Below are 27199 nucleotides of genomic sequence, written 5' to 3'. Positions count from 1 at the left end.
CTTTGAAGGGGTTATATGTGGGTTTGTTTCTTTGTTTTCATCTGCAAGGAAGGCAAACATGAAGATCTCAAAAGGATTTAGATACTGTTCTGTGGGATTTTTAATTTTTTTGTAAATTGAAGTACTTCAGAGTGGTAGAGGGACTTGCTGAAATTGTTTAGCTGCCTGAGATCCTGTTACTTTGCATGCCTAAAACTCCTCTCATATTGGCAGGGGTACATGGCAGTGTGCTTGTCTGTCTTCTAATTCCTTTTATGATCGACAAATCTCCTTCTGAACTGTCCTAATTAGCTCCTTCATCTCTTCATGCTTTTGTGTCTGACTAGAAACAGGATGTCAGCGTTCTTAAAATACTGTTAATCTGTTTTTCAATTTTGCATATCTACTTTCTACATGATAGACTAGAGGAATACTTGTACATAGCTCCAATGTTTTCAAAGCAATAATTTTATTATTCTGGAAGTTCATGGAAGACACAGAATAGCATATTAATATTTTCATCCATTGCAAGGCAGTAGCTGTAATCTTATTTTGTGTTTTTAGCAGTAACTGAATATTATAGGAATATTACTTAAGCTAGATTTATTTACTTGCAGGCCTGTATTTAAGGCAACCTGATCACTTGAGCAGAATATGTCTTCTCTGAACTGATATATCCAGGTCTGAAAATAGACAAATATTCCTGTGGTAGTAAGGCACTCCAGCTTCTACCTGGGCTTTACTGGACTCCTGGGCTAGTTGTTTTTCCCCGTACTAGAAATGTGCTTGTTTTGTTTGACCTAGCAAGAATAAAAATACGCTCCTGTTCTTGAGTCACAACACCCCTCTAAATGTAACGCCATTAAAAGACCCAGTGTGGCAAGTAGGGTTTTTTTTTGGGTTAAGACTGCACGTAACGTTTCACATCGCTGTGTCCCCTGTACCCTTGAATGCTACAGAAGATGAGTGAAGTTGGCAACTGATTTTACTTTGTACAGCCTTTTTGGAAGAGAAGGACTTGGTAAGGGAGAAGGGAAGAAGATAACCTCAGTTCTTATGTTTTAACCAACTCCTCTAACTGAGAAGTATTGTAACATAAAATTCACCAAATAAGTCTTTAGAGATGTCTTACGGCAAGTCATTCAGCCTTTTAATATTGGAGTGCTAAAAGATCTGAACATTAGGTTGTTTGCATGGAGTTTTTTCTCCTTTATAAAGAAGTCTCCAAATACAATGTCACCAGTGTTGATATTAATGAGGCTTTTAGCATATACTTTCGACTAGACTTCACAACATTGTCTGAAAGAAATGGTGGTATTTTTACACTCCTGTACTGTAGGTATCCAGTAAGATGAAGACTTATAGAGGAGACTCATGTCTGTATATTGAGTTTGTTATACAATTATGGTGTCCTTAATTGGTTGTGTGGTGGTCTTTTTTCACTAATTAGTCCGATGACCTGGGTCAGTGAGGTGTTCTGATGTACAAAATAGGAAACTTTTCACCTTTACCACAGTAAATTCCATTGCTGAATTTTAAAACTTGAATAAAAAGTAAACACTAGCTTGAACTATCCGACTGACTTCTGCTTTTTTCTAAGAACAAAACCTGAATCCAAAATTGCCTGGTTACATGGATGTTGATGGTGTCTTCTACAGAGCAGTTGCAAAACATCGAAGTTCTTAAGTGGGAATGAACCTGATGTTGTTGCTTCCCCCATCTTTTTAGTGGAATATACACGAGTTGGTGTGGTGGTTTGAAAAAAAAGCCTTTCCCTAAGGGGTATTGTTTTTAATACTGGACCAATTGAAAGCTCATGCGCCCTTGCGGAAATTACATAGTCACAAAAATGGAAGAGGTTAATTTTAATTGCATAGCTAGAAGGAGAAGCAGCCATGCTTTGAACGCGCCACGTGTGGCGTGGGGCCGGGGGGCCCCTGCCCCCGGCTCCTGGCGGGGGGGCCGGGAGCAGCACAGCTGCTGAGAGAAGCCCCCTGAAGCTAGCGACCAAGGGGGACCCTGGAAGATCGGGGAGACCTCTGGGTTGGAGCGGGCCAGGCGGACTAGCCATGACCCTTTGGAGAGGAGGCTGCAGCATACAGTCATGTAATTGCCAAGGGGAGTCTCCCCCCCGGGTTTGGGGGAGCCCGTGGGCCCCCACTGTCCTGGCCCAGCCAAGACTGTGGGAGTTAAACTCCCCAGGAGTTTACCAGCCGGACCTCACTGCCTTTTCCCACCGTGATAGGGAGGAGTGGTGAGAAGCTGGCTGGACCCTGCAGCAGCAGCGAATTGGACCAGTGAATCTGAGAACAGAGCAGAGGGAGAGAGAGTCAGTTGGACTCAGTTCTAGGGTCAGAACTTGAACTAAACTAAAAGCCTTAGAACTCCTTGACCCCGGGGAGGAGGGGTGGAAATCCCGAAAATTCGTTCCCCGGGGGCCGGAATCTCTGCGAAGCAAGAGCAGGGGATAAAGACTTTAACCTCTTGCGTTTCATGCTGCAGAAGAAAGAAGAACTCTAGCTGTGACAAATCAAAACTGCTGCCTTAAAAATAAGAGACACTTACCAGTGCTGCAGAAAATTAATTTGGAAGAGCTGTAGCTTGAAAGTGAAAAGAAGACTTCTTCTCCTTTCTTTCTGGACTCTTTTTTGAAGGAAAGGAGAGATGATCTATGTATATATGTTGTTTCACCATAGAAGAGATAGTTAAAACAGTTATATATATATGTATATATGTTAATAATAAATTGTAGTATATTTCCCTCCCCCATACTAAGTTGTGCGTGTCTGAAAGCTTCTTCTCTCTCACATTAGAACAAATTGTAGCAAACCTTTTAAAATTAGCTTTTTTTGAAATTCCTATTTTTCAAACCACCACAGTTGGACATAAATCCTGAATTTCCACCTCAAAGCACAGAATGCAGGTGGTTTTCATTATAAGCAGATTACATAGTCTCCTACTTTGTTAGGGGAACTTCACAATGGTATCTATGCATTGCTTAAGGCTTAGTGATTTAAGTCATCTGTATGAAAAAGGAATAAATTTTTATGTTCTTCACTACCTAGTTGCAGTGAAAGACCATATGTTGGTGTTTTCTCTTGCAGCTTCACTCACTTAAGGACAGAGGTGTTATACCAAAACTTGCTAACTGCCAAGTCACAAGCTTTTGCAAGTACACAACACTCATACTGTCTTGGTAGCTATTTAGCAGAATGGGAAAAACAAGTATTAAAACCCAGCTCCATGGCAGTGTGTGGGGCAAAAGTCTGGTCTACCTCTGCAGCAGGAGAACACCAGTGGGAAAATTGAGATACAAATCTTAAGTCTCCTGACTGGATTGAAATATTTTCACTTTGTTATTGCTTTCATTTATTAGAAATCCTCACCTGTTAGAACATGGAATGGAATTGTCATAAAAGTTCAGTACTAACCTGGGTTCAATTTTTTTTTATTTTTATAGTAGAACTTAAGTGTGTCAGTGAATACTGTATTTCCTTACACCTCACTTGCTTTTTAAACTTCATAACCATTCGTCAGGTGCTTCTTCCTCAGTTTCTTGACAATATTCAGAGTAGAGCTATTGTACGATAATATTGAACTTAACACAAATTGTTCTTCAGTTCTGAGGGATGAACCAGAGAAGATGTCGGAAGTAATAATTGTAGAGTCACAGAATTGTTAGAGGTTGGAAACGACCTCTAAGACCATTATCATTAACCTAGCACCACCATGTTCACCACCATGCCCAAGTGCCACATCTCTGCATGCCTTTTGAATGCTTCCGGGGATGGTGATTCCACCAGTTCCCTGGGCAGCCTGTTCCAATGCCTGACTACCTTTTCAGTGAACAAATTTTTACTAATACCCAAGCGAAACCTCCCCTGGTGCAACTTGAGTCCGTTTCCTCTTGTCCTATTGCGTGTTACCTGGGAGAAGAGACTGACCTCCAACTTGCTGTAAACTCCTTTCAGGAACTTGTAGAGAGCGATAGTCAAATATTGTTGACTTGGTGAAGACAAAACAAGAGTTTCCAAATATGATTAATTTATATATAGCCGTTGACAGTTGCTGTAGTTGTTGGCAAGCTTTGCACACTAGGTAGTGAGGGGAGTCTAAGAAGGGGTAAGAGTCTGTCTGACCAAGTATGTGACTTCACATTCTTCAAATTTTCCTGCCAAGTCTGTTCTCAGACTCATCATAAAAACTATATACAGAATCCCTGCAACACTGACTCATCAGTCGCCAGTGTTCTGTGTTGCTCTTGGTTTTGTGCAAGAGCTGTACATTCTGGCACTTGCTGTGTTTGTAAATGTGCAGTGGAGAGCAATATTGGTTCAGGATCTGCTGTTTTGACTGACCTATAGATTTTTTGGATGTTACTATTATTAAATGCTTATGTTGGTTTCTGCTTGTAACTTCATGCTCTGCTTGCCCCAGAGGTGTTGCTTGAGAGTATTCAACAGTACTGCAACTTGAGTGTTGCAACTTGACAGATGGTTTTCAATTTACGAGGAGCTCCATTTTCTTCTGTTGAGTTTAAAATCTCTCTGGGCTGATTTGTTGTTGGTGTCCCACAGCCATCTCTAGAAGACACAAGTCTAGGAGCTGAATTATGTACAGGTCATCTGTTCTAGTATATTTAGCTATAAAATATAATAAAACACAACTTGTTTCAACCTGTGCTTGGTTTATATTCTTCTGATATTATTCTGTCTGAGGATCAGATTGCAGATTTTTTTGAATCCACACTCTATTCCCTGTATGACTTGCTGTGCCCTGTACACCAACAAGGTGCAACTTGCTGGGAAAGTATTACTTTATTTCAAGTGTCAGGATGCAACACTGTTTAACTTGCATCTAATTTTGAATAAAAGTAACCATAACTGAATATAACTGAGATTTGGAGGTTTGTATTTTGGTTTGTTTGGTTTTGTTTGTTTGTTTTTTAACTGCACAATTGTGATGTGACTGGTTTCCTGTTTGATTTACAGCACTTAAATATCAAGACACTGACAGATGACGTGGTAAGACAGCTTAAGTTTTGCTTTGGCTATGCTAAGCAAATAACCTTACTGCTAATGCAATAGAAATAACCTTACTGATACAAGAAACTATCTTAATTTTGAAGTTAATTTAGTTAATTGGCAAAGTCTCACTAAACTAGTAATTACCTGTAACATAGTGCGAGTAGCAGAAATGTATGGATGGCTTTGAATGCTCTAATTGTGGCTAAATGAGCTTGACTCAGGTAATTGGGCCAATTTACATGTGACAAAGTTAGGATATCTTTGATTGCCCGTTTAATATTGAAGTTACTTAGGCTGCATGCTAGCTTAAAATGACGTGTTTAACAAAGTAACAGTTGCTTGTGAAACTCACTAATGCTTGTTCAAACCATGATAGGTATGTTCAGTGCCATGCCAACACTGTTTCTTGAACGTGATCAGAGATGAGGTTCTGCAACTGATCACAAAGCAGATTTCTTTTCTCTTGCTCTTGAAATTTTCATTGCCTCTACTATTCTTTTTTAGGCAATATTTTTTCTTAATATACATAATTTTACAATGTCTTTGCAATTGTCTAGGAAGTCATGTTCTGTCATCACCTAAAGCTCGGCTGTTATGACCGGTGCTATAAAACTTCTGAAGTACTTCTGTGTGTAACTGAGAGCTTCAGTGCAAATTTGAGTGAGATTTGAGATACAGCAGTGAGATTTGTGCTGGACAGTGTGCTACACATGCTGAGAAACATGGCTGTTTCCTAGCTTAGGAACCAGTCACCAGGCTATTGTTGATTGGGTGCGCAAATTTAGTGGTGTTGAGTGTGTTACCTCCACCTATAATTCTTATATTGACTTAAATCTCCTGTTTCTATTTCTTTAGCAGAGATTCAATGGGTGGAAATGATCATTAAAAATTTGAGCCTGACAGGTTGATAATACAATGTTGATTATATATATATATATATATTCTATCTATATGTGTTTATCTTGGAGAGCTAAGGAAGTATTATCAGTCCTCTCAAAGCAAAAGTATTTTCTGGTAACTAAAACTTAGATTTTGGTAGTGTCATGTAAGGGTTATTAAGTCAGGATGCACAAGATTTTGCTGCTTCTTTTTGTGAGGTGCTTATCCCCCCCCACTCCCCATTAAAGAGGCTAGCTTGCTGCATTATTGCACTTGTCCTTTATGTAGCTTATTGGACTTGTCCAACTTGTAATGGTAGCCCTAAAATGTCAGCAGGTTTATTGTGGTTTTTCAGGATAATGACAAAGAGCCTGATAGTTCTGTAGTAAACAGTCTTCTCCCCAACTCCTTAAATTTCTCAGAGCGTACCAAAGGCCCATTCACAGACCAAAGAAACATCATCTGCAGAGTAGTACCAAATTGTTCATATGTATATTTATTTTTAAAATGGGAAATGACAGCTATTTAGTAAAAGACTAACAGTAAAAAAACCCTACAACACCACAAAATATGATATTTTTTTTTAATACCTTCAAAGATGGGTATTCTGTTTATTCGCAACATCATTTTGGAATGAAGGTGTGCTTTCCAATGGACACTTTTTTCCCTCTATTTCAGTTTTCTGTTGCTTTAATCTTTCTGTGTCTGATCTGGAAAACAGCAAATAATACTACATATCTCTTTTGTGCGATTATTTTGTAGTCTTGGGCAACTTAAATGTGGCTTAGAGCAGGGCAGTTTTTATATTTCATAGCAAGGATGAAATTTCTAGTAAGAGAAGATTAAGAAATCTAAGGTTTAATATTACTTGATTTTGTAGCTTTCAACTAAATAATATATTTCCTTTCTTGTCATGGGCAGTTATTTGCATATTAACTTGCTCTCTGCTGCATTATGCTTTATAAAATACTTATATTTTGTTATTCCCAGCCTGTTTCTTACAAATACAGTGTTGTGTAATGGTGACCAGGAATGTTTGTTTTGCTTTTAAATTCAGGTAAATTAGCAACATGTTGAGAATCTAAAACACAGACTACTTTTCAATGTTTGAATTGTATTGGATTATTTGTGAGATGCTGATGAATTGTCTACTTTTAGTGGCAAATCCTCATTACGTTCAGAAACACCTTGCTTTTTACACAATTGATACATGCTTCTTTTAGCTTGTTTATTTAGAAACTACAGAGACAGGAATCATATTCCTACTTCACTGAGGAGTGGCAAGTGCCTGAAACATTATCTACCTTCAAGATCACTGCGGAAGCAAGCCTGTTTTCTATCTCAAGTGCTCCACATTCCAAGAATCACAGAATCATCAATGTTGGAAGAGACTTTCAAGATCATCTAGTCCATCTGTCAACACAGCACCACCATAACCACCCTTAAACCATATCCTCAAGTTCCACGTCCAAGTGCCTTTTGAACGCTTCCAGAGATGGTGACTCCACCACCTCCCTGGGCAACTTGTTCTAATGCCTGACTACTCTTTCATTTTTTTTTTTTTTTTCTAATACTTAATCTGAACCTCCCCAGTCACAACTTAAAGCCATTTCATGTCCTCTCACTTAGTCCTGCTGGCCACATTATTTGTGATACAGTCCAGGATGTCATTGACTTTCTTGCCCACCTGGACACACTGCTGGCTCATGTTCAACCAGCTGCTGACTAGCACCTACAGGTCCTTTTCTGCTGGGCAGCTTTCCTGCCACTCTGCCTCCAGCCTGCAGCACTGCATGGGGTTGTTGTAACCAAAGTGCAGGACGCAGCACTTGGCCTTATTGAATGACATGCTGTTGTCCTCAGCCCATTGGTCCGGATTGTCAGGTTCCTCTGCAGAGGAAGTGGTTTGGTGAGCTCTTTTGTCAGATCCCTCATTATTCTCAGTTGTGTTCCATCCAGACCCATGGACTTGTGGGTGTCTAATTTGGATAGCAGATCACTAGCCATTTCCATCTTGGATTATGGGGGCTTCACTTGGCTCCTCATCACTAACTTCCAGCTCTGGAAGCTGGGTATCCTGAGCACAGCTGGTTTTGGTATTAAAGACTGAGGTAAAGAAGGCATTAAGTATCTCCTTTTTGTTATCCCGCTAAGGATGGAGGCTCTCTGGAGCCCTTCTTTTGCTGCCAATGTATTCAAAGAAACTTTTTTTCTTGTCTTTAACCACAGTTCCATTTTGGTTTTGACCCTTCTAATTTTCTCCTTACATAGCATAACCTCACAATATCCTTGTAGTCCCCCTGAATTACCTGCTCCTCCTTCCAGAGGTAAAACAGTCTTCCTCCCCCCCGAGTTCCAGCCTAAGTTCTCTTTTAAACCATGCTTGTCTTTTTATCTGCCAGCTTGTCTTACAGCACATGGGGACAGCCTGCTCCTGTATCTTTAAAATTTCCTTCTTAAGAGATGTCCAACCTTCCCGGACTCCTTTACCCTTTAGGATTGACTCCCAAGGGACTCTGTCAGTCCATGTCCTAAACAGGCTAAAGTTTGCCTGCCAGAAGTCCAAAATGGCATTTCTGCTGGCACCTTGCTTTAATTTCACCTAGAAGGGAGAACTTGTGGTCACGGTGCTCAAAATGGCCACCATGCACCATATCACCCACCAGTCCTTCTCAGTTAACAAACAACAGGTGTCTTGTCATAGGCCAGGAGGGGATTCACCCAGAACAGGGACCTACCTCCATTCCCCCAATTTCTTATGTCCCATCCTGCCTGTTGGGGAGAGGGTAGGGGATCTTCTGCTTCCTGAGGTGCAGTTGCCTGGTACATGTTCCTCAGGCTTGGCAGAGAGAGTGGCTCCAAATATTTTGTAAGGCTCATAAAGGTTAAGAAAACCTGCATATTAACAGAATTTTATTAAAAGTTATCTTATGTAGACAAAACTGAAAAGCATAATAAAATTCTTTATGGCATAAAATTATACTGATTTCAGAACAACTGCTTTAAAGATAAGAAAGGCTGTATAATTTTCAGTATACAGTGAAACAAAATTCAGAGTCAAATATTGTGTGCTTATTTCAGCTGTGACTGTGCACAGGCCTAAATTCTGTAAATTTTAGAATAGTAAAATCATCTCTGTGAGATTGAGCATGTTAGGAATAAGTTATTTAATCAAAGGGATTCTTCTGTGAACCTTGGTTTATGCAACTCTTACTCTTCCTTGCTCTACTGCTACCAGTGGTATTTCTCACATAGTAGGAAGTGAATCTTGTAGAGCAATTTGACTGTCAAAGGAAGGCTGTACTTTTTTAATCTTCTGGAGCTTTAAGTAGGAAAAAAATTTTAAGAGGTCTTTGACTCAGTCATTGGAAGTAACTTTGATCTTCTGTGAAGTACTTCTGCTAGTCAGGGAAAAGAGCGGGTTGCTTTACATTCCAAAGATACTGAAATAAATTGTTGCAACCCAATTTCTCCTGTCTGTTCCCCATCTACTGAGAATTATAATAACTTTGAATGAAGACACAGGATTTGTTCCACTTTGTATTCTCCTTTCTTCCTTCCTATGTCGTCAATGTTCTGCTAAGTCTTTATCATTTGTCAGCATCAGGGTGTTAGAGCAGACTTTCATGACTGAGCTGTTGGCTTCTGTAATTAAAATGACTGGCAAAATGTCTGGGAGATTGAGCTATGCTGTAGTACTTGAGCAGATTTTACAATGTGAAATTGTGTTTACTGAGTATATAAATAGCAGGCAGGCAAAAATGTGAACTTGAAAATTGAGGGTGGCAAGTACTTTTTGTCCTATGTATCTATAAGGCAGAGTGACAAGGATGCCTGGAGAAAGAGCAGAAGCTATTAGCAATACTCTTGGTTTTATGCCTTCAGTCAGGAAATAAATATTTTGTACCTGTATATTTCGTATCAAAACTCTGCTGATAGATTGTGCTTAGTGGTCATCATCAGTGTCTTGATGGCCCATATATATATGTGAATGTGTTTCTTCATGAGAATGAGAGTGGAGAAGAAAGAACACTGTTCTGTACTTCTAGTAACAGTTTAGATTAAACCATAACAATTCTGGAATCCTGTCTCTTCATAATGAAGTATCAGAAGTTTTGTCCTCAGAAAGAGCCTGGAGGAGAGATACCTTCTTACATCTTCATCTTCCTTCCTCCTCCAGGCTGATTACAGTAGCATTTGAGAATTTGAAAGATTTTGAATATCTTTTGAATACCCTTGAAACTAACCTGGTCCTTTTGCTAGGAGCCAGCATGTTGCTGCCTATAGTGCAGGTCTTGTTTAAGGTCAGACTATTAATTAACAGCATCACCCAGAGATCTACCCAAAAGCTGGATAGTTTGGAGTGGCTGGGTCTATGGGACAGTATAGGCCAGTACCTAGGGCAGTGGACACCTCCAATGTGTGTGCACCTCGCCTCTGAACAAGTGCATAATCCAGAAAAACTAGTAAAACATTTGAAAAAAGTGTGCTGTCACCCTGATACTCCAGAGAGGACCCAAATCACTGCAACCTGTCGAAGTGTGACCCAGGCCTATTGAGCTATGTTCAACATTCTTAGTACCCTCAGGGGGAAATGAATGTTTCTGGATCTGACAATATAACAGCAACAGGCCCTGCAGCTACTCCAGCCACTGTGGCAGACGTGGCTACTTCAACCCTGGCAACAAACATCGCCACTGAAGCAGAGCAACATCATGTGCCAGTGTCAGTTCTATACACAAGCAGAAAAAATGTACACAAAAGTCACCCTGTAAAAAAGCTTTAGCAAAGATGATCAAGGGGGACAAGGAGGTAGGAGAGGGCAGAGAGGATGAAGAAGAAGGGCCATCACATGCCATTGCCAAGGCCATCACTTTCGGTGATAATGAATGTGTTTTTATTCAGGCACGTGCTGGATTTTATTTTTGAGGAATTTCCTAATATAGCAATAGGTGATTTTATGTGGTAATTAAGGGAGAGATGAAGGAGGCAGGGTGGCATTCCTGCATGCATAGCAGCTCTGTTATGAGGTGATGTCTTGATAAGCTGTAGAGCCAACAAATAGTCTAACAGTAACTAATCCATTAATTCCTGCATTATCTAGTAAATTCAATAGATGCTATTGTCTTACAGAAAATCATATAAGTCTTCACTAAGATCAAAATGAGAACCCAAATAGATGTACTCTCTAGGGACCTGATCAGAAAGTGTGATGAGCCAGAAAGTTTGTATTGTGGATTGCTTTGTTTTTTCAGGGCCATGGTGTGTGAATAAAATCACTTTCTTATTTCATAGGCTCTCAGTGGAATAATAGTGAGCACATGAAATAAGAAGGAAATAAAACTTTACCATTCATCCTGTGATGGTTGCTTCATTTTGGCTCATACGGCTATTGTTCTTATTGTCCTAAAGCACTGTTTCTGGATGGGTCTATATATATTTATTGGTAAAATAAATACAAAAAAAGACATTTCTAGAGAAGATACAAGGTCAAACTGGCTTTAAACTGTAGTGAAACTTTGTATCAGAGCTAAGCTTAGCTATTGCCTGTTGGTTAGCCTGATTTAAAATGTTTTGTTGTAACATGGAAGATTATTGAACTTTTTTTCACCATTTCATCTTCTGTGCACTTGGATCCCCAGCAGCATCAGTGGTAGATTTCATTACACCCAAGCAATGAAATTTCTATTCTTTCTGTATAGTGCTTTCTGTGGACCATGAAATTATTTGCCTGTATGGAATATTGAGAGGTATAAACTTTTTTGAAGCACTGTCAATGTATAATTCAAGAGGGAAATGTATGTAGAATATCCTCGCTGTACTGCTGTGCAAGTCTTGTTGTGAATTTCCTTTTATTAATGTTTGGGAATCTTTTAAGACTGCATTGTTTTACATTATTCAAAGTAATTAGTTTGACACATGTTTAAATGTGCTTATAATCCTATTATCTCAATTTGTCTTACATGTTCTGCCTGATTAAATATATTTCAAGAGTGTGCTTCCCTCCTCTAGGACAAGTGGTATAGGATTTGTTGAACAGAGGGAATGTGAACGTTATGGCCTGATGTGTAATGATGCAAAACATCTACTATACAATCTGATATTCAAGAGAAGCCTAAACCAAAACATAACCTAAAAATGGGAACAACTGAAATATTCCTTTTCAAGGAGGAATGGCCTCTCATCCCTGAATTAGTGCTGTCTGTTTATAGTGGAACTCTGGTACTGCATGAGCTATTACATGGCAGGGACGAGGGTGGTTCTGCCTGGCCAGAACTGCTATTGTTGCTGCTGTGTGGAGCAGGAGAAGGAAGAGGAGACACTTGGGGAACACAGACTATAAGGAAGGGACTGAGATTTTTTCAGGCAAGATTGAAAAAGCAGTGTAGGGTACAGCTCTGTAAAACTTAATTTTTTCTCTGTTGACTGATTCAGGGGCTGAAATCTGTTATTTCAGCCCAAGTGTCTTCCCTTTACATTTGCTTCAAGTCTGTGTATAAACCATCTTCAAATATAATGGTTTGTTTCTTAGGTTATCTACTTTATAACGGACATGTGGGGCTGAGAAGCTACTGGCAAACTCATTCTTTAGGGGTGGCGGGCTGCCTTTCATCAGTGCTCTGTGAAAGCCATTGCTTTAGAAGGAAAATCTCATATAATATGATTTTTGTGCCATTCCAGTCTAGTCATTTCAGTTTGCATTTCTGGCTTCATCCCCCTGTGCTTACTGTAGACTTCTGATTTTAAAGGCAGAAAGGGAAATTGCTTTCTAGTCAAGATGTAAGGTGTTTTTTTCCACTGATGACTCTATATTTCACTTCCACTGATGTTACTCTCCCTTTTGCTTTTGTTGCATTCTCTTTCTTCCTGGGTCTTGCCAATGTAATTATTCCTGTAGAGTGTGCTTTCCTCATTGCCTGCCGGTTTGATGGGACACTGAAGGGCCTCATCATCCATGCTGAGCTCTTTTATGTTTATGCTATATTAATTTTCTGCTTTTGCATGTTCTACAACCATCTGTATGTAAGTGGCTTAAAATCTATTTCTATGTTCCAAAAACTGTTCCTTTTCAATTTTGAACAGGAAAAATTAAAGTCTTTTTGTTTTCTTCTATACCTCTCTTCTTGGATGACTGATAGTCAATTCTTGCTCTGGCTAGAGTGTAACACTTTTACTCAATTTTTGCTACTAATTTTTTTTGCTCTCTCTGATCTTAATTCCACAGATGCTATAATAATTTGACTTGCCATTTAGTCTGGTAACTTTGATGTACTCATTAAGTGATAACTCAAGATACTTATCTTAAAGATATATTGAAGCCTCAATATTTTTGCATAGCATTTCAAGATATGTCTATTGATATGGTTGAAATCTTATTCAAAATCTCTTATGCATCAAATGTTACTGTAACTTCTGTGTTGAGAAGTGTTATACTGGTGTTCACATCTGTTCAAAAGGCTGCTACAAAGATGATTAAGATTTAGCGCATCTCATTACATATGTCAGCTGCTTTTGCGTTGTTGATCCTTGTGTGTACATTAAAACACACAAGCTCTAGCACTGAATATGTGTGAAGCTTCACTTAGCAAGTCTTTATGGAAAAGCTGATAAATATCTAACCAGTTAAAAGCCCCACAACCAAACCCACTTTTCGAAGGAGTTTTTTTGTCCCTTGAAAGAGTAACACCAGAGCAATTGACTTGGGCTGTTGATTAGTCATAAGGATTATTCATGAAATCATAAGTGTACCCTACTTAGCATTAATAAAGGAGTTGATAGTTTTTATGCTTCTCCTAAATGAATTTCTAAATAATTGGAACAAAGAAAGGCACTAAATTTTGTATAACGTGATGGAAATGAAACATAAATAGAACAGTGTCTTAGTTATGCTAACTTGTCTTTTAATAACAAGTAGTTTTTTTGCATATCTATGTACTCTGTTGGCATGTCAGGAGTACAGCTGTTTCAGAGTGACAAAAACAACTTCTAAACTATGTTTTTGGTAAATAAGCCTGCTTTCTTACATTCTCCATGTAATGGTTGGAAAGAATTCTTCATAAATTGGTTTTGTATATATCTATTCCTCCAAACTTTCTGTAAAATTGTTGCGTTCTGCACAATTTTTCTATAACGTAATGGGATTCTGGCTGTTAACTCAAGTGCTAAGGCCACCGACTGTTATATGTATCTTTAGGAAAACCCTCAAAAATAAGACAGTTAAATAACAGACAAGCTACCAGAGAAAAATAAGGGTGTTTAGCTTCCAAGAACATGTATGTTAGTTAGGGTTATATAAAATGAAGCAATATGTGATATGTTATACCTTTTATGTTTTCAGTTGGATAGATTTGCCAGTATAAGAATTCCAAAAAGTAAAAAAGAAAGACCTCCTCTACCGCATATGAAGCAGTCACATTCTACAGATTGGTCATCCACATCTATGGATCCAGAGGATTTTGCTCCAAAACCACTGTCGGAAAGAGAAATCATAGCACTGTTTGAAAAAATGATGGTAAGAGTCTTACACTCATTTCTTTTACTTAAAGAATTACAATGTGGCTAATTGATAGGCAGAGCCCTCTTTTGTGCAGGTGTTCTAATCTTTACATGAATTATTAATATTGTTGGTGTTGTGAGTTGTAATTATGTGATTAGAGTGTTTCTCAGGGAATAAATTATTGGAATTATTTCTACAAACTTTTGCTCCAAGTTTATTTAAAATGGAAATTAAAGGTTTCTAATTATTGGAAGCGAGATTATGTAACACATTTTGTGGAGGACCAAGAAATGGGGAATCCTGCTTCCTTTTAAGATGACCTGAAACTTTTACAAAGGGATTTTATGCCTCTAAATGTCACAGCAGGATTTTGGTTTGAATTTATATTCCATGTCACTCTTGCACAAAATAAAGACTTAAGGTTCTTGCCTCCAAAGCAACATTTATCTGCAAATGCAGTCTCAAATTTGCTTCTTTCCTTAGCTGTCATTATTAGTGTGCTACAAAAGAGCAGTAACAAAGGTCATGTGGCATTGGTACCACCTCAGTAGGTTGAATTTTTTTTATCATGATGATGACATTTTGAGCAATTGAAAACTAAACATGAAATGGCCATGAGAAAAGAGTGACTGCAATCTGAAGAGCACAAGAGAATGTTAACAAGGAGAGTAATACCTAGATTATTATTTCTATCTCTGTCTCACAGCAAGTAACAAGTAATTTTCAAGAAACACAAAGGGACTACCAGAGGCAGGGATGTGGAGAAAATGAAATGTACTATGAGAGAAGTACCTGTGTGGAATTTGTAATTCCTAGTACTCAGTAATGGCAGCTTAGTTTTATGATGCTTTTGTAGAACTCTGGAGAACTTTGAGAGATAGCATTCAGGATTTACATGGTTAAACTGGTGAAGAAGAAGAGAAATTAACTGTGTTAGCAACTTTTGTATTGGTACTTGTTTTCACATGGTCTGTTTTTATTGGTATACCTTGGTGTCTCTTAGAAATTTCATAGTGAATCATAGTCATTCAAATGTTAGGAAATGGGACAGTTTTTTAATAAAACTTGAAGGTGTGCCTCCCTCCCTACACTCCTCTGTGTACAGGTTGTATTTCTCTACCATTCCACAGAAATTCTGATACAGGATAGTCTGTGATGTTAATACTATGCCATAAAAAATAGAAACTTTCAATAAATCCTCAGAAACCTACTATTGTGTGTCTAGGTAAATAGAAATGCTTATATCTATGGATCCTGAAGTAATTAATTCCAATTTTAAAACTACTTCACAAAAAATATGTTAAAGTAATGATGACATCTGGAAAATCTGAATGCTTTCCTAGTTTCATTGAATAACATAGTACTTAAACTGTATTTGATAAGCTACTTTATCAGTGTTATTTTATCTATAACATGTACTACAGAAAGGATTTTTCAGATTATCCACATTTGAATAGACTGGAATTAAAGCTAGTTTAGTCACAGTAGATTACATAGCTCATTATATATTGTACCCTCTAGTTTGCTGTTCTGATCAAAGTAAGTGATTTGGGGAGGGTGGGTTGGTGAATGTTGTAGGCAGACTTTTAGAGCTAATTTTGCACAAAATAAAAATAGTTAATGTAGTAGTATTGAAAGGAGAAGTTTTTAAATTCTGAGGGTTTACTGAACATGTTATGTTACACTTTGGGTTTTTCTGGATGCATACTTCCTTGTCCCAATATTCTATACGGTGGCATCCTGTGTGGTTTTGATAGTAAAAATTATGAAAGAGCTCATAAAACCAGACAGTTAAAGCTAATAATTAACGTCATTGAGTGCTATTAGGAAAATATCCATGTGAAATGATGCATTCTTATTTTCCAAGAGGAAAATTCACCTATAGAGTATATTTTAATTATTTAAGAAATACAAGGATGGAGTTGAAGTATTTTATAAACTCAGCCACAACTGATTTGCCACTTACATCACTGAATGCTTGTAATCAGTATAAATCGTTTTAATGATGTTTCATTTGTTAAAAAGAAGAACAAGGAAATGACTTTTTACTGCACACACAGAATATTTCCTATAAATTACCTTGCTGTTATATCTAGGATTATGGAATACAGTTTGTGGTGATAGGTTTGTTAGTTCTTGGTGTTTTTTGTTATTAGAAGTTAGATATTTTTATTTAAGTTCAACAGTTACTTTTCGGAGCACCTAAAAGAGCAAGTCTGAAAGAAACTGCTTTAAACAGAAGAATGAACTTTGCAACTTCTGTAGGATAATGTGAAAAGCTTTTTTGTTTGTTCAAGTTAAGTTCACCAAAATTAGCTCTATCCAAACTGAAACCAGGACAGTGGTCAAGCATTTTCTGCAATGGCTTCTCACAGCTTGGATTTATACAAAACTAAATGTTTCAAGGAACTGTGCTTGATTCTGTTCTACTTGACATGAAAACTGTTGAAAGACAAGGAAACTTACGTTTCAGTGTAGTATAAATTTGAAGGCTTGTCTATGGTGTTTGATTTCTGACTAGGTGAAATAACTTTGATATCAAGATGGTTACCTACTGATTTTGTAGCATTGCTCCTGCCAAAGCTGGTAGGGATTCACCTCATGAGTCTCAGCTGAAAATAACTGCAGTAATTCTTGCTAAGCTTGGGTAATGCACATACTATCTGCTTGTATATGTGTGTGCCAAAATTGTTAATTGTTCCTTAAAACTATTTTTAATTTTTTCACCTCCACAATGATAGGAAATGCCATTTCTCATTGATATGCAACTGATTACAATGATCAGCACATTTCTAGGCTGGAACAGTAGAAGTCCCTGTGTCAGAAATGACAGTGAATAGCTACTGTGTGGCTTTGAGTATAGAGCCTCTGCTCTTTTTGACTTCTAGATTTTTGTTGGAGTGAATGAATTGTGATGGAGTTTTGATAACAGTTGAAGGTGTTGATTTAATGATCAAATCTTTAAGAATTTGGGCCTTACATATTGCAAAGATGAATATTATTTTGTGAACTACTCTCTGCAAACCAGATTCTGCTGCCCAGGATTAAGTATTTGGGAACTGAGGAAGTGCATTATGGAACAAATTAAAATTGACATTAAAAATACCTAAGATACTAGTTTGAGGACACTTATAAATGTTTTGGGAAGTGTTAATAATGCTTTTCTGTAGTTTACTACATTGTCTGAAACTGTAGGTCATTTCCAAGAAGAGAGTGTGCTAATAATGATTGTGATGCACTTGTTAATCCCAGCATAGCTGACTGGTTTTTTTTCAGTCTGAGTTGAGGTTACGAGGGAAGATGGATAAAGATATTTATGGTTTTGATTAACAACTTATGAAAGGTTGTTTGTATAACAGCTTTCAGTTGCCTAAGTTCATATTTTTATGTCTTTATTTTACTTATATCAGTCTCTCATATTTAAATCACTCTGTTGCTGTATGGCATTTTTTTTCTCTCCCATTCCAGGAAGATATGAATTTAAATGAAGACAAGAAGATGCCATTGAGAGAAAAGGATTTTAATACCAAAAAAGAAATGGTGATGCAATATATTAGCACTGCTTCAAAGTCTGTAAGTAAATGTCTCTGAAGTATACCAAAATGACTTAATGATTACCTTATTTCCTATTGGAGAGAAAAAGTGATGCATGCATGTTATATTCTTTTGACCAGCTTCTGTTTCTTATAATACGCTTTAAAAATGTTTATATCGATCTCATTATTTTACAAGGTATGATGGCAGATAGTCACTTGTATTTGAAGTGTGTCTTCTGTACACAAAACAGCATTTCTTTTTGGTAAAGAGGCGGCTATTAGTGGAGGTAGAAAGATTCTGCAGAAAACTTCTTACAAATATTTGGTGTGAACCTTTTTTCTAGCATTGTTTAAATTTCTTAATTAATTTAATTCCTGAACTGAAGAGCCTTTTTCATACCTGACTTCAATACAGAATTCATATTGTGATGTTATGTAATAGCTGATAATGAAAATGTACACAAAGCCAATTAGTGCCCATTTTTACTTATAGGGATAATTGCTAGTTGTTTTAAAGCAGTACAAGGAGTTGTATGTAAGGGCCAGTTTAAGGATTCAGTTGGCATGAGAAGAGCTGTTTAGTTTTTGCAGTGTGGGGACTGACTCCAGTGCTAAATGCTGCAGTGCTAACACTTTTCTCAGATGTTTAGATTTTTTTAGAATTCATACGTTTGAGTCTTTGACTCTCACTGCTGCATGTGACCAGAGATATCAGTAAAAATGGCCTGTATGTAATTATAACTACATACGAAGAAAAGCAAACATTAAATATAGTAATTTAAATGAAATATTTATCTTATTGTCTACATTAAATGATGTACTTTATTAGTGTAATGCTCTAGCACTTTTAGGAAGGTAGGTACGCCTAGAGCAGGACTGAATTGCCTGGAGATTGTTTTACCTAGGATGAGTTCTTCAAAGCTGCTAGTCCTTCTATAGCATAACAGGTCCTTAATACCAGAAGATTAGGTCTAGCTTGGTTGTTTTTTTATTTTTTAGAGATATTTTATCTCTAAAAATCAGGGAACTTCAGGCTAGTAAATCTCACAACATTCTTGAAGTCTATCTACCCAAAACAGCATGTCTTGGTTTATATATCATGGACACCCCTAACCTCTACATATATTCTAAGACCTCAGTTGTTTGATCTTAAGAGTAGTGTGACATGACTGGCTATGCAGAGTTGCTGTATCCACATCTGCTGCTGGAATCTTAGCATTCTGATGTTGGTGATGTTAAGGCTCTCTTTCTCAAGAGAAAGGTTTTCATGTTTTTGCTTCCTGGCACCTAATACATGGAAAGAACTGAAACCTATATAACAGGTATCATTGATCTTGCTTTCTGAGTGCCATTTGCAATAAATAATTTTTCTTTTGTCTTTGGATGTCATCACACTTGTGTTTTGGCAATGGAGGTTCTTGCACTATGCCCCAAACAGCATAGTATAGTGTGTATATATATATACATATGTATATGTAGTATACCATATATATAGTATGGCATGGTACAAGGTACTCTGTTGAAGAGGATAGGTCTGTTTCCTCCCCCAGGGTAGTGATTTGTTCCAACACCCTGTTGTCTTGCATGTTTTCCTGAAGCTCTCAACAGCATTTTTTTCCTTTCTGTTCCCATCCTCTGCTACTAGCCCATGTATTCCCCTTTCTGCTGTGGGAAATCACTAAAGACCAGTCCATACAGGGAAACTTGTCTTTCCTGAACTCTGTTTCTGTGGTTGTGTCCTTACTGGAAGTTACATTCACCTGTTGTATAACTGCGAGAAACTGTTTTTGTGAGGCACAGATTCAGCTGTTTGATACAGTAGAGCTGCAGATGATTTCAGTTTACTGCTGGAGCTCCTGTGATGGGAAATTCCTTCCCTCACACTTGAAAACTTTGTTCCTGGCATGGGCTTTCATGTCTCAAGTTCATTGGATTGTCTGAGTGCCTTCTCAGTCTAGAGAGAATAGTGCACTGCACACCCAGAGTATTTGGCTAACTTCTGGTTTACCTTGACTTCATGAAAGAGTGTCATGCTTTTTCAGAACAGGTGAAGTGCCATATAGCTCCTGTTACATACAACTAACCCCATCCCAGTCTCTTTCTAGGAGTGATACTGCAGTAACTTCTTTTGATAGTTCATAATTCTCAAACTTGAAGGAGATGGATACTAAGCTATACTGTGTTGGGACAAATATCCTCATTTATAACTGTTATACAGAGTATTGAGCAGGTTTCATTTAAAGCAGTTATCATTTTAAAAACTATATAAATGAAGAACAGAGACTGTACCTCTAATGAATCACTGAAAATGAATTAGCCTCTGGTGATCAAACTGGACTCTACTATAATCAAAGCTTCACCACTGACCTCAGTATTAGGATTTCTGTTTCTTAGAAATGCACAAATCCTTTCCAATATTCATAAAACACACCTCTTTCCACAGTAATACTTGCATAAAGGAAAAATTTTGAAAAGAAAATTCCATTTTATGGAGTTAATACTCAAGTGGAAATAAAATAGCATTGCTATCGTGTTACGCTACCATAAGTTTTGCTATTTTTTATGTTCAAAACACACACAAACTAGGTTTTAAAGTGAGTTTTCTTCTCAATATTTTGTTTTTGTTGTTCACATTACTCCTTGTAATGTTTTGACTAGATTAATTAATGCTGACTTCATGCTGCATCTGCTCACAAACCAGTTGTTCTTGAGTTCAGCAATTAGATTTCTAGAGGCACTGATGCCTCAAGATGTTTCCTGTTTCTCAGTTAGCTTGAGCATTTTGAACTTAAGCAGCGTTTCCCATGCTGAAATATAGCTAATATAATCAGTTTCACAATTGGTACCAAATGCAGCTCTCATTTTATTTAAGCACTGGCAGATGTATCATATTCTTATTATGTTGCAGAACTTATGTGGCATAACTATGAGTAAGTGATACTTGGCACTGTATGTTTTACAGACATTCACAGTTTATTGCATAGGATAGTGCTCAGGTGGGGAACTGAGTCTGAGACAGGCTGACTGGTTGCTGTATGGATGTTGATGTGAGTCTCCATTGCTTGTGACACTGTCTTCAGATGGGTCACATGAGGCTCTCTGAAATGTCGTTCTAGTGGATTCTTATAGTCCAGCTGGGCTTTTGTCCCATGTGACCTTCCCACTGTACACATTATTATTGATTACATTAAATTCTTTCAAAAATATTTCTAGCCATCTTAACTGTATGTCCTGTCTATATGACTGTCATATATGACTGTGCATCAAAACAAAAGCAATTTTACAGCAGGAACTGCTGGGAGAAGTCACTGGAAATGACAGATTCTGCACCCTGGTTATTAATCCATATGCTTAGGCATACAAGTAGTGCTTGTTAAGAAGTCTATGCACAGCAGGAGCTGCCAGCGGAATTTCTGTGACTTCTTGAAATTTCCAACTGGAGAGCTCTTGCAACATTTAGTTAAATACTTTGTCATGAAGGATGCTAGGAGTTTGTGTGGTCATTTTGTCTCTAGTTCATTTACTGTCTCATCTATGCAGAGATGAGCTGGGAAGATCCATGAAAGAAAACTGAAAACACTGAGTTTCTTTTTGTTTGTGGAAGCATTTATTGTTATGGATTTTTTTTTATTTCCTCTGAGTTTCCTAGATTTCCCCTTCAGACTTTCTCCTGAACCTTCATCTCTTCCTGGACATCTCATCTATTTTTTTGTGGAACATAGTTATTGGAAGTGGCTCTCATATTTAAACAAATAGGAATCTCCATTAATTCAGAGGCATGTTTGCAATGACATTCCATGCACTACGTGTGGTGTTCCAAAATATAATATGAGATGCTCTATTTTCAGGATGATTCCTGGCAGTAGTTTGGTTTTTTGTGTCTGGAGCATCTGTTTATCAAGTCTGAGAAAATATAGTTGGAGCAGAGAGTATTATAGTTCACATAGAACAGAATGATTGAGACTGGAAAAGACTTCTGGAATAGTCTTGTCCTACCTCTCACCTATTCCCTTTTTAATATCTCTGATAGAGGAGACTATACAGCCCACCTGGGCAACCTGTTCCAGTACTTGACCAGCCTCAAACTTAAAAAAATACAAGGGAAGAGAGGACAAGTTTTGTTTATACCTAATCTTTAACCAATTTCCTATAATTCAGTTTTTACTTCTTGACCTTTCACTGATAGGGTTCCCCTGAGCCTCCTCTTCTTGGGGCTAAACAATTTGGGTTCTATCTGCCTCTCCATGTACTACAGATTCTCCTGTAATTGTGTCCGTAGCCCTTTCTGAACTCATTCCAATATGTCCATGTCTCTCTCGTGCTGGGGAGTCAAGAACTGGACACAATACTCCAGATGCTCACCACTGCTTACCTGAGGGGAAGGACAATCTCGCTTGACTAGCTGGTGATGCACTTACCGTCCCTGCACTTGTCATCCATCAGAACCCCTATTTTCCTACAAACCTGCTTTCCAGGTGGTTGGCCCCAACACATGTTGGTGCATAAGATTATTCCTCCTCAGGTTCAAGATTTACCATTTTCTGTTGTGGAACTCCCTGAAATTTCTGTTGATGTCACTCTGAATGGCAGCTCAGCAGCCTGGTCTGTCAACCATGCTTCCCAGCTTTTAACTTCACTTCTCTGCTAGAAACTGTTTCATAGAAACTTCATAAGGAGAAAAGCTTAATTCTCAATATTTCCTGAGGATCTTCCAAAGTGAGAAAACATCATCTGTATGAAGCTATCTATAATAACATAATGAGACCACATCACTATTTACAGCGAATAGTTTCAAGTTATTATTGCACTACAAGTCTAATTCTCTTCAATTCCTGACTTAAGCCACTAGTTAGTCAAGAATTATTTAGTAAGTCTCTTTGGTGCAACATGACAGTTGTGCTTCTGCTCTCAAAAAAAGGAGTCTTGCAATGAATTAACACAAATATAGGTTTTATGCAACATTGTATGCCTCTTTCTTTGAATTTAGATATGTTCTGTAGAAAATATCCTTCATGTGAAATGGATATTAAGTGGAGTTGACTTCTTATTTTTCAATGTCTACAAATTTTGTCTTTACTATACTTAAATAAAGGAGAGAAGGATACTCTTACTAATTGGGTCAATGCCTCTTAGATTTGCCCATTTACTTGCAAATTGTAGAACTTCATTAGTTCAGTGGAACCATTACTTTTTTTAAAACAACAGATACTATATATCCTTCAGAAAAGTCATTAATATCTTGTATTTATTTTAATCAACATTTGGCAAGACAGATACAGTCATGAGTCAAAGCCAGCGTCTTTCAGGCTGTATTGCTTGGAACACAAAGTATTTTGTTTGCATGAAACTGCTTTTGCTGTGCTGCATGAACTTGCTATTGCATTTTCTTATCTCCCTGTTCTCCACATCGCCATTTGCCTCCCCACCTACCAAAAAGAGCAAAACCCAAAAAACAAGGCAAAATCCAAACCTGAAGGTTTGAGTAAGTGTCCTTTATGCTATTGCATCAATAGTCATACTTGTGTTGCACTGCATTCTTACAGATGGCCAACACAACAAATGAGCAGCTGAGGTTCAACTTTAGAATTTTAGTTCTAAAGGACTCTTTTTATGTGTTTTTTTTCGTTTTTATTTTTTAAATTCTTTTGCTTTAACCCTTAGAGCCAAAGCTAGCCAACCTCATATAGTCCTCATCTGAAGAGAGAAGTGTTTTACAACACTGTCTGCGAGAGCAGGAGTTACTACAGTAACACTCTGAATACTCTTCTGGTGTGCTGTAGTCTTGTGACTGCAGTCACCCTTCGGGACCTGTGCCTTATGATCTCTTCAGAGAACCTCAGAACTGATTTTTTCTTCTGTTGAAAATTGAAAATTAAGGTGTTTGCAATGCATAAACAGAATCCATTCATTACGACAATTGTATTTCACTGAGCATGCGTGATAAATTTGTACATTTGATGCCTGCTACTTTTGTCTACTGATTAGAAATTTGTTCATAAGATGACCAAAATTTAGTCAGCATTTGGCATATAGCAGATAGAGATCAGTTACAGGTTTAGGTCTACATTATATATTTTTCAAGGAACAGAAATTAAGGTTAGCCATTAATAATTTATTTGAGTTCTATATGCACCAAATAAAAGACTAATGTATTTTCTGTGTTTCAGGGAAGTCTCAAGAACAGTAGGAAGATTTCACCCCAAGAGTTTATTCAGGATTTAAAATCTGGGTCAACAGATGAAAGACTAGTCACTTGCTTAGAGTCTCTCCGTGTGTCCTTGACTAGTAATCCTGTCAGGTAACATCATTAACACATATTGCAGAGATTAATCATATTCTCATTTCTTAATGGATTAAAATTAATGGATATGTAGATGTAAATGGTTCAAGTTTTTCCAGTTAATGAATGTGTATGCATTAGTGAATGATTGTAATTTTTTCTTTTTTTTCATTGATTATATATCTTCTGTAGTTTTATTATTTTTTAATAGAGTTCACTGACCTATGCAAGGTGATTCTAAGAGAAGATAAATTAAATGTAGTGCAGAGCAGTTCCCTTTGTTTTCTAGTGCTAAATGGTAAAAATTTTTTTCAATTTTTATTTTTGAAATATTCTCTAACTCTTTGATCTTTTAAACTATTTTGTCAGGGTGATCAATAATGGGAGTTAGGCATCTTGATGTAAGTTTGTTCACCAGAAAACATTGATATTTTTAGTTGCGTGCTACTACTTCTGTCCACTGTACTGTAAACTTTCTTCCTTGCTGCCCTCTGGTTATTTTTTCTTTATCTGTAGAGTATACAGAAGAAAGCACAACATTCATTTACTTGTGCTTTTTTGAAAGAAGGCTAACTCTTCAGTAATTACTGATATCAGTCTTGAATTTTGATTTGATCCATGCAGCTTGACTTGTGAATGCTTACTTTATTATATTGTATTTTTTTCTATTCTACTCTATTTACATCCTTTAGTTTTAGAGTTACTGTTTAAGATAGTGACTGAACACATGATTTGGAAAACTAGTTTGGGTTTAGTTCAAGATAATGCAGAAGAAACGTTGGGAATGCTTATGGTGGGACATGATCTAAAAAGGATTATACAACTTTTTCTGTGTCTGGCTTGGCAGAGTTGTTCATATGGGTCTTCTGTATGGGTATTTGCTTCTTTCCTTCTATTAATTTGTTTTTTAATTGGATTGTCTTGTCTTATTTAGAATATATAATGGTTCACGTGGGAAGAAACATGCTTTTTGTTAACCTGAGTTATTCTGACAGAGAGTTTTACAGAAGATATACTTCATGAATGTAAAACTACTTTTAGATATAGTATTGCTTCCCCTTCTTAAAAAAGATTCCAACAACTCACAACCCCAGCCATTTTTTTTAATTTTTTTATTTGCACTTAGGTTTAACAAAGAAAACTTTGCTTGTTACTACAGACTTGGAAAGAGAAACATGAAATGTTTGAAATGTGTGACAGCTTCTGCTTAGAGCAATCTTTTCTCTCTGTTCTTGATATGAGTGGATAGTTTTATATTTTTGTATGTCATTGCCTTTGCTACCTCTCTCCTACATACCAAGAGAAAAGTTAACCCCCTACTCCCCAAAAAATAAAACAAAACGAAACCTGTGATCTTGGTGATGCATTGTTGATATCAGAGTATTGCACTGATACCTTAGAGAAATTATTTTAACTTATTGTTACAAGTAGATTGCAACACAGGTTTTAACTTTGTTCAGATATCAACCACAGTAGGTAAAAAGGCTCACAGTTGAATCTGAAGTCCTAGATTGACCATAATTTATTAAAATATAACTTCAATTTGAAACATTATGCAGAATGTAGAGACAGCATAAAAGAACTATAAGGCTTGGAGTGGAGACGAAATAATTAAGTTAATGGATGGCTTAAGAATAGTTCTGAATTTGACAGATTTGAATTGGAAATAGAGTGACTGTGGCAAAAACACCAGAGAAGAGATATTTAAGTAGCAGTTCAATAAACAAAATCTCTACTGCTTGTCCATGAACACATTTTGGTCTACAAATCAAAAGAAGGATCACAACCAGTAGAACACATGTTTTCTGAAACAGTCTTCTGGTATATTGAGTGGTACTGAGAAAAGTCTATTAAGATAGACTTCACTAGGCTTAAACTGAGCATTTCAAAATAGCCTTAGTAAAAAACCTAAGTTCTTAAGTAGGGCTTATATACAAAAGTAGCAAAAATGGAACAGAGACACACTGGTGACCTTGATTTTCCTGTCAGCAGCCAGATCTTTGAGTAAGAACTTACTTTGACACGTAAATACTGAACTCTGGTTCAGCTGCTATAAATCCATGATTAATTTAGACTTCAGTTTCATGTGATATGGGCAATGAGAAATAACTGATGAAACTTCGGGATTTTATTTTGTGCATATATGATAACAATGGATAAAAGTATGTTTTTTTAACAGGATGAGAATTAAATTTAGATTGAATTTTAGCTGACATTCTTAACATTTGTGGGCTGTGATATTTTTGACAATATATAATTTAGGGTTTTTTTCTGATTGTTCAATTACTATAGTTTAATCAACCTAACTTTTAAATCTTGTTGACATTTCAGTTTCTAATGCAAGAAGTGATTCCAAAACATTGTTTTCAATTAGTCTTTCTTGTAAAATGTATTTTTAGTTCACAGAGAAAATCTGAATTGTGATACTGAGTAGTTTGATCCTTGGTACTTAGAAAAATGTATTGATATCCGTGGCTTACTGCAAAAAGCAGTGTTTATATTCCATCAGTATAAAATAAAGCCTCAGAAGGAAAATCTTGGTCACTAATCTTCAGGTAAATAATTTGGGTGTTTTGACCTCACAGTTGCCAGCACAGTCCATCAAAAGTGCTTCAAGTGATTTAACTGTGCATAGTATTGCAGATAACTGGTTATCTACAGCTATTTATTTTCTTTTTGTGTAATAGTTGCAACACATTTAATTTCATTAAGAGGACATTTTTAATACATTGAAAATAGGGACACTGATAACTTGATGTTTTGTCAGACTGACAAAAAGCTGAGTGTTTTCTTTGGATAGTAAAAGTAATTCTTTTTCTTTTGTGGAAGCAGAGGAAAAAGCAATAATAATACAACAGTATTTTACGCACTTGATCATTCTGAGCACCCTCAGCTGTTGGATGTACAACAAAGCGGCTGTGCATAATTCTGCTTATACAAAATATGCTAAGGCATGGTCTCATAGGATTATTTTTAGGACAGATATGGCCAGAAATGCCAA

General features: G+C 37.1%; 1 protein-coding gene across 4 annotated transcripts in view; it reads left to right on the top strand.

Annotated features, from left to right (window-relative positions):
- Nucleotides 1–27199, top strand: part of DIAPH3 (diaphanous related formin 3) — a 202019-nt gene that overhangs the window by 9945 nt on the left and 164875 nt on the right. For 3 of the 4 annotated variants that reach the window (XM_032680968.1, XM_032680967.1, XM_032680965.1), the window contains 4 exons: nucleotides 4971–5003; nucleotides 14224–14397; nucleotides 17851–17955; nucleotides 24086–24216. In XM_032680968.1, the coding sequence (XP_032536859.1) occupies nucleotides 14287–14397; nucleotides 17851–17955; nucleotides 24086–24216 (347 nt within the window). In that variant the 5' untranslated portion in view covers nucleotides 4971–5003; nucleotides 14224–14286. The remainder of the gene's footprint in view (nucleotides 1–4970; nucleotides 5004–14223; nucleotides 14398–17850; nucleotides 17956–24085; nucleotides 24217–27199) is intronic. The other variant, XM_032680966.1, reaches the window with a different exon arrangement.

Source organism: Chiroxiphia lanceolata, chromosome 2 (genome assembly GCF_009829145.1).
Source record: "Chiroxiphia lanceolata isolate bChiLan1 chromosome 2, bChiLan1.pri, whole genome shotgun sequence".
In the NCBI taxonomy this organism is placed as follows: Eukaryota; Metazoa; Chordata; class Aves; order Passeriformes; family Pipridae; genus Chiroxiphia; species Chiroxiphia lanceolata.
The sequence above is the reverse complement of the archived record's forward strand: the minus strand, read 5'-3'. Positions and strand labels throughout refer to the sequence as shown.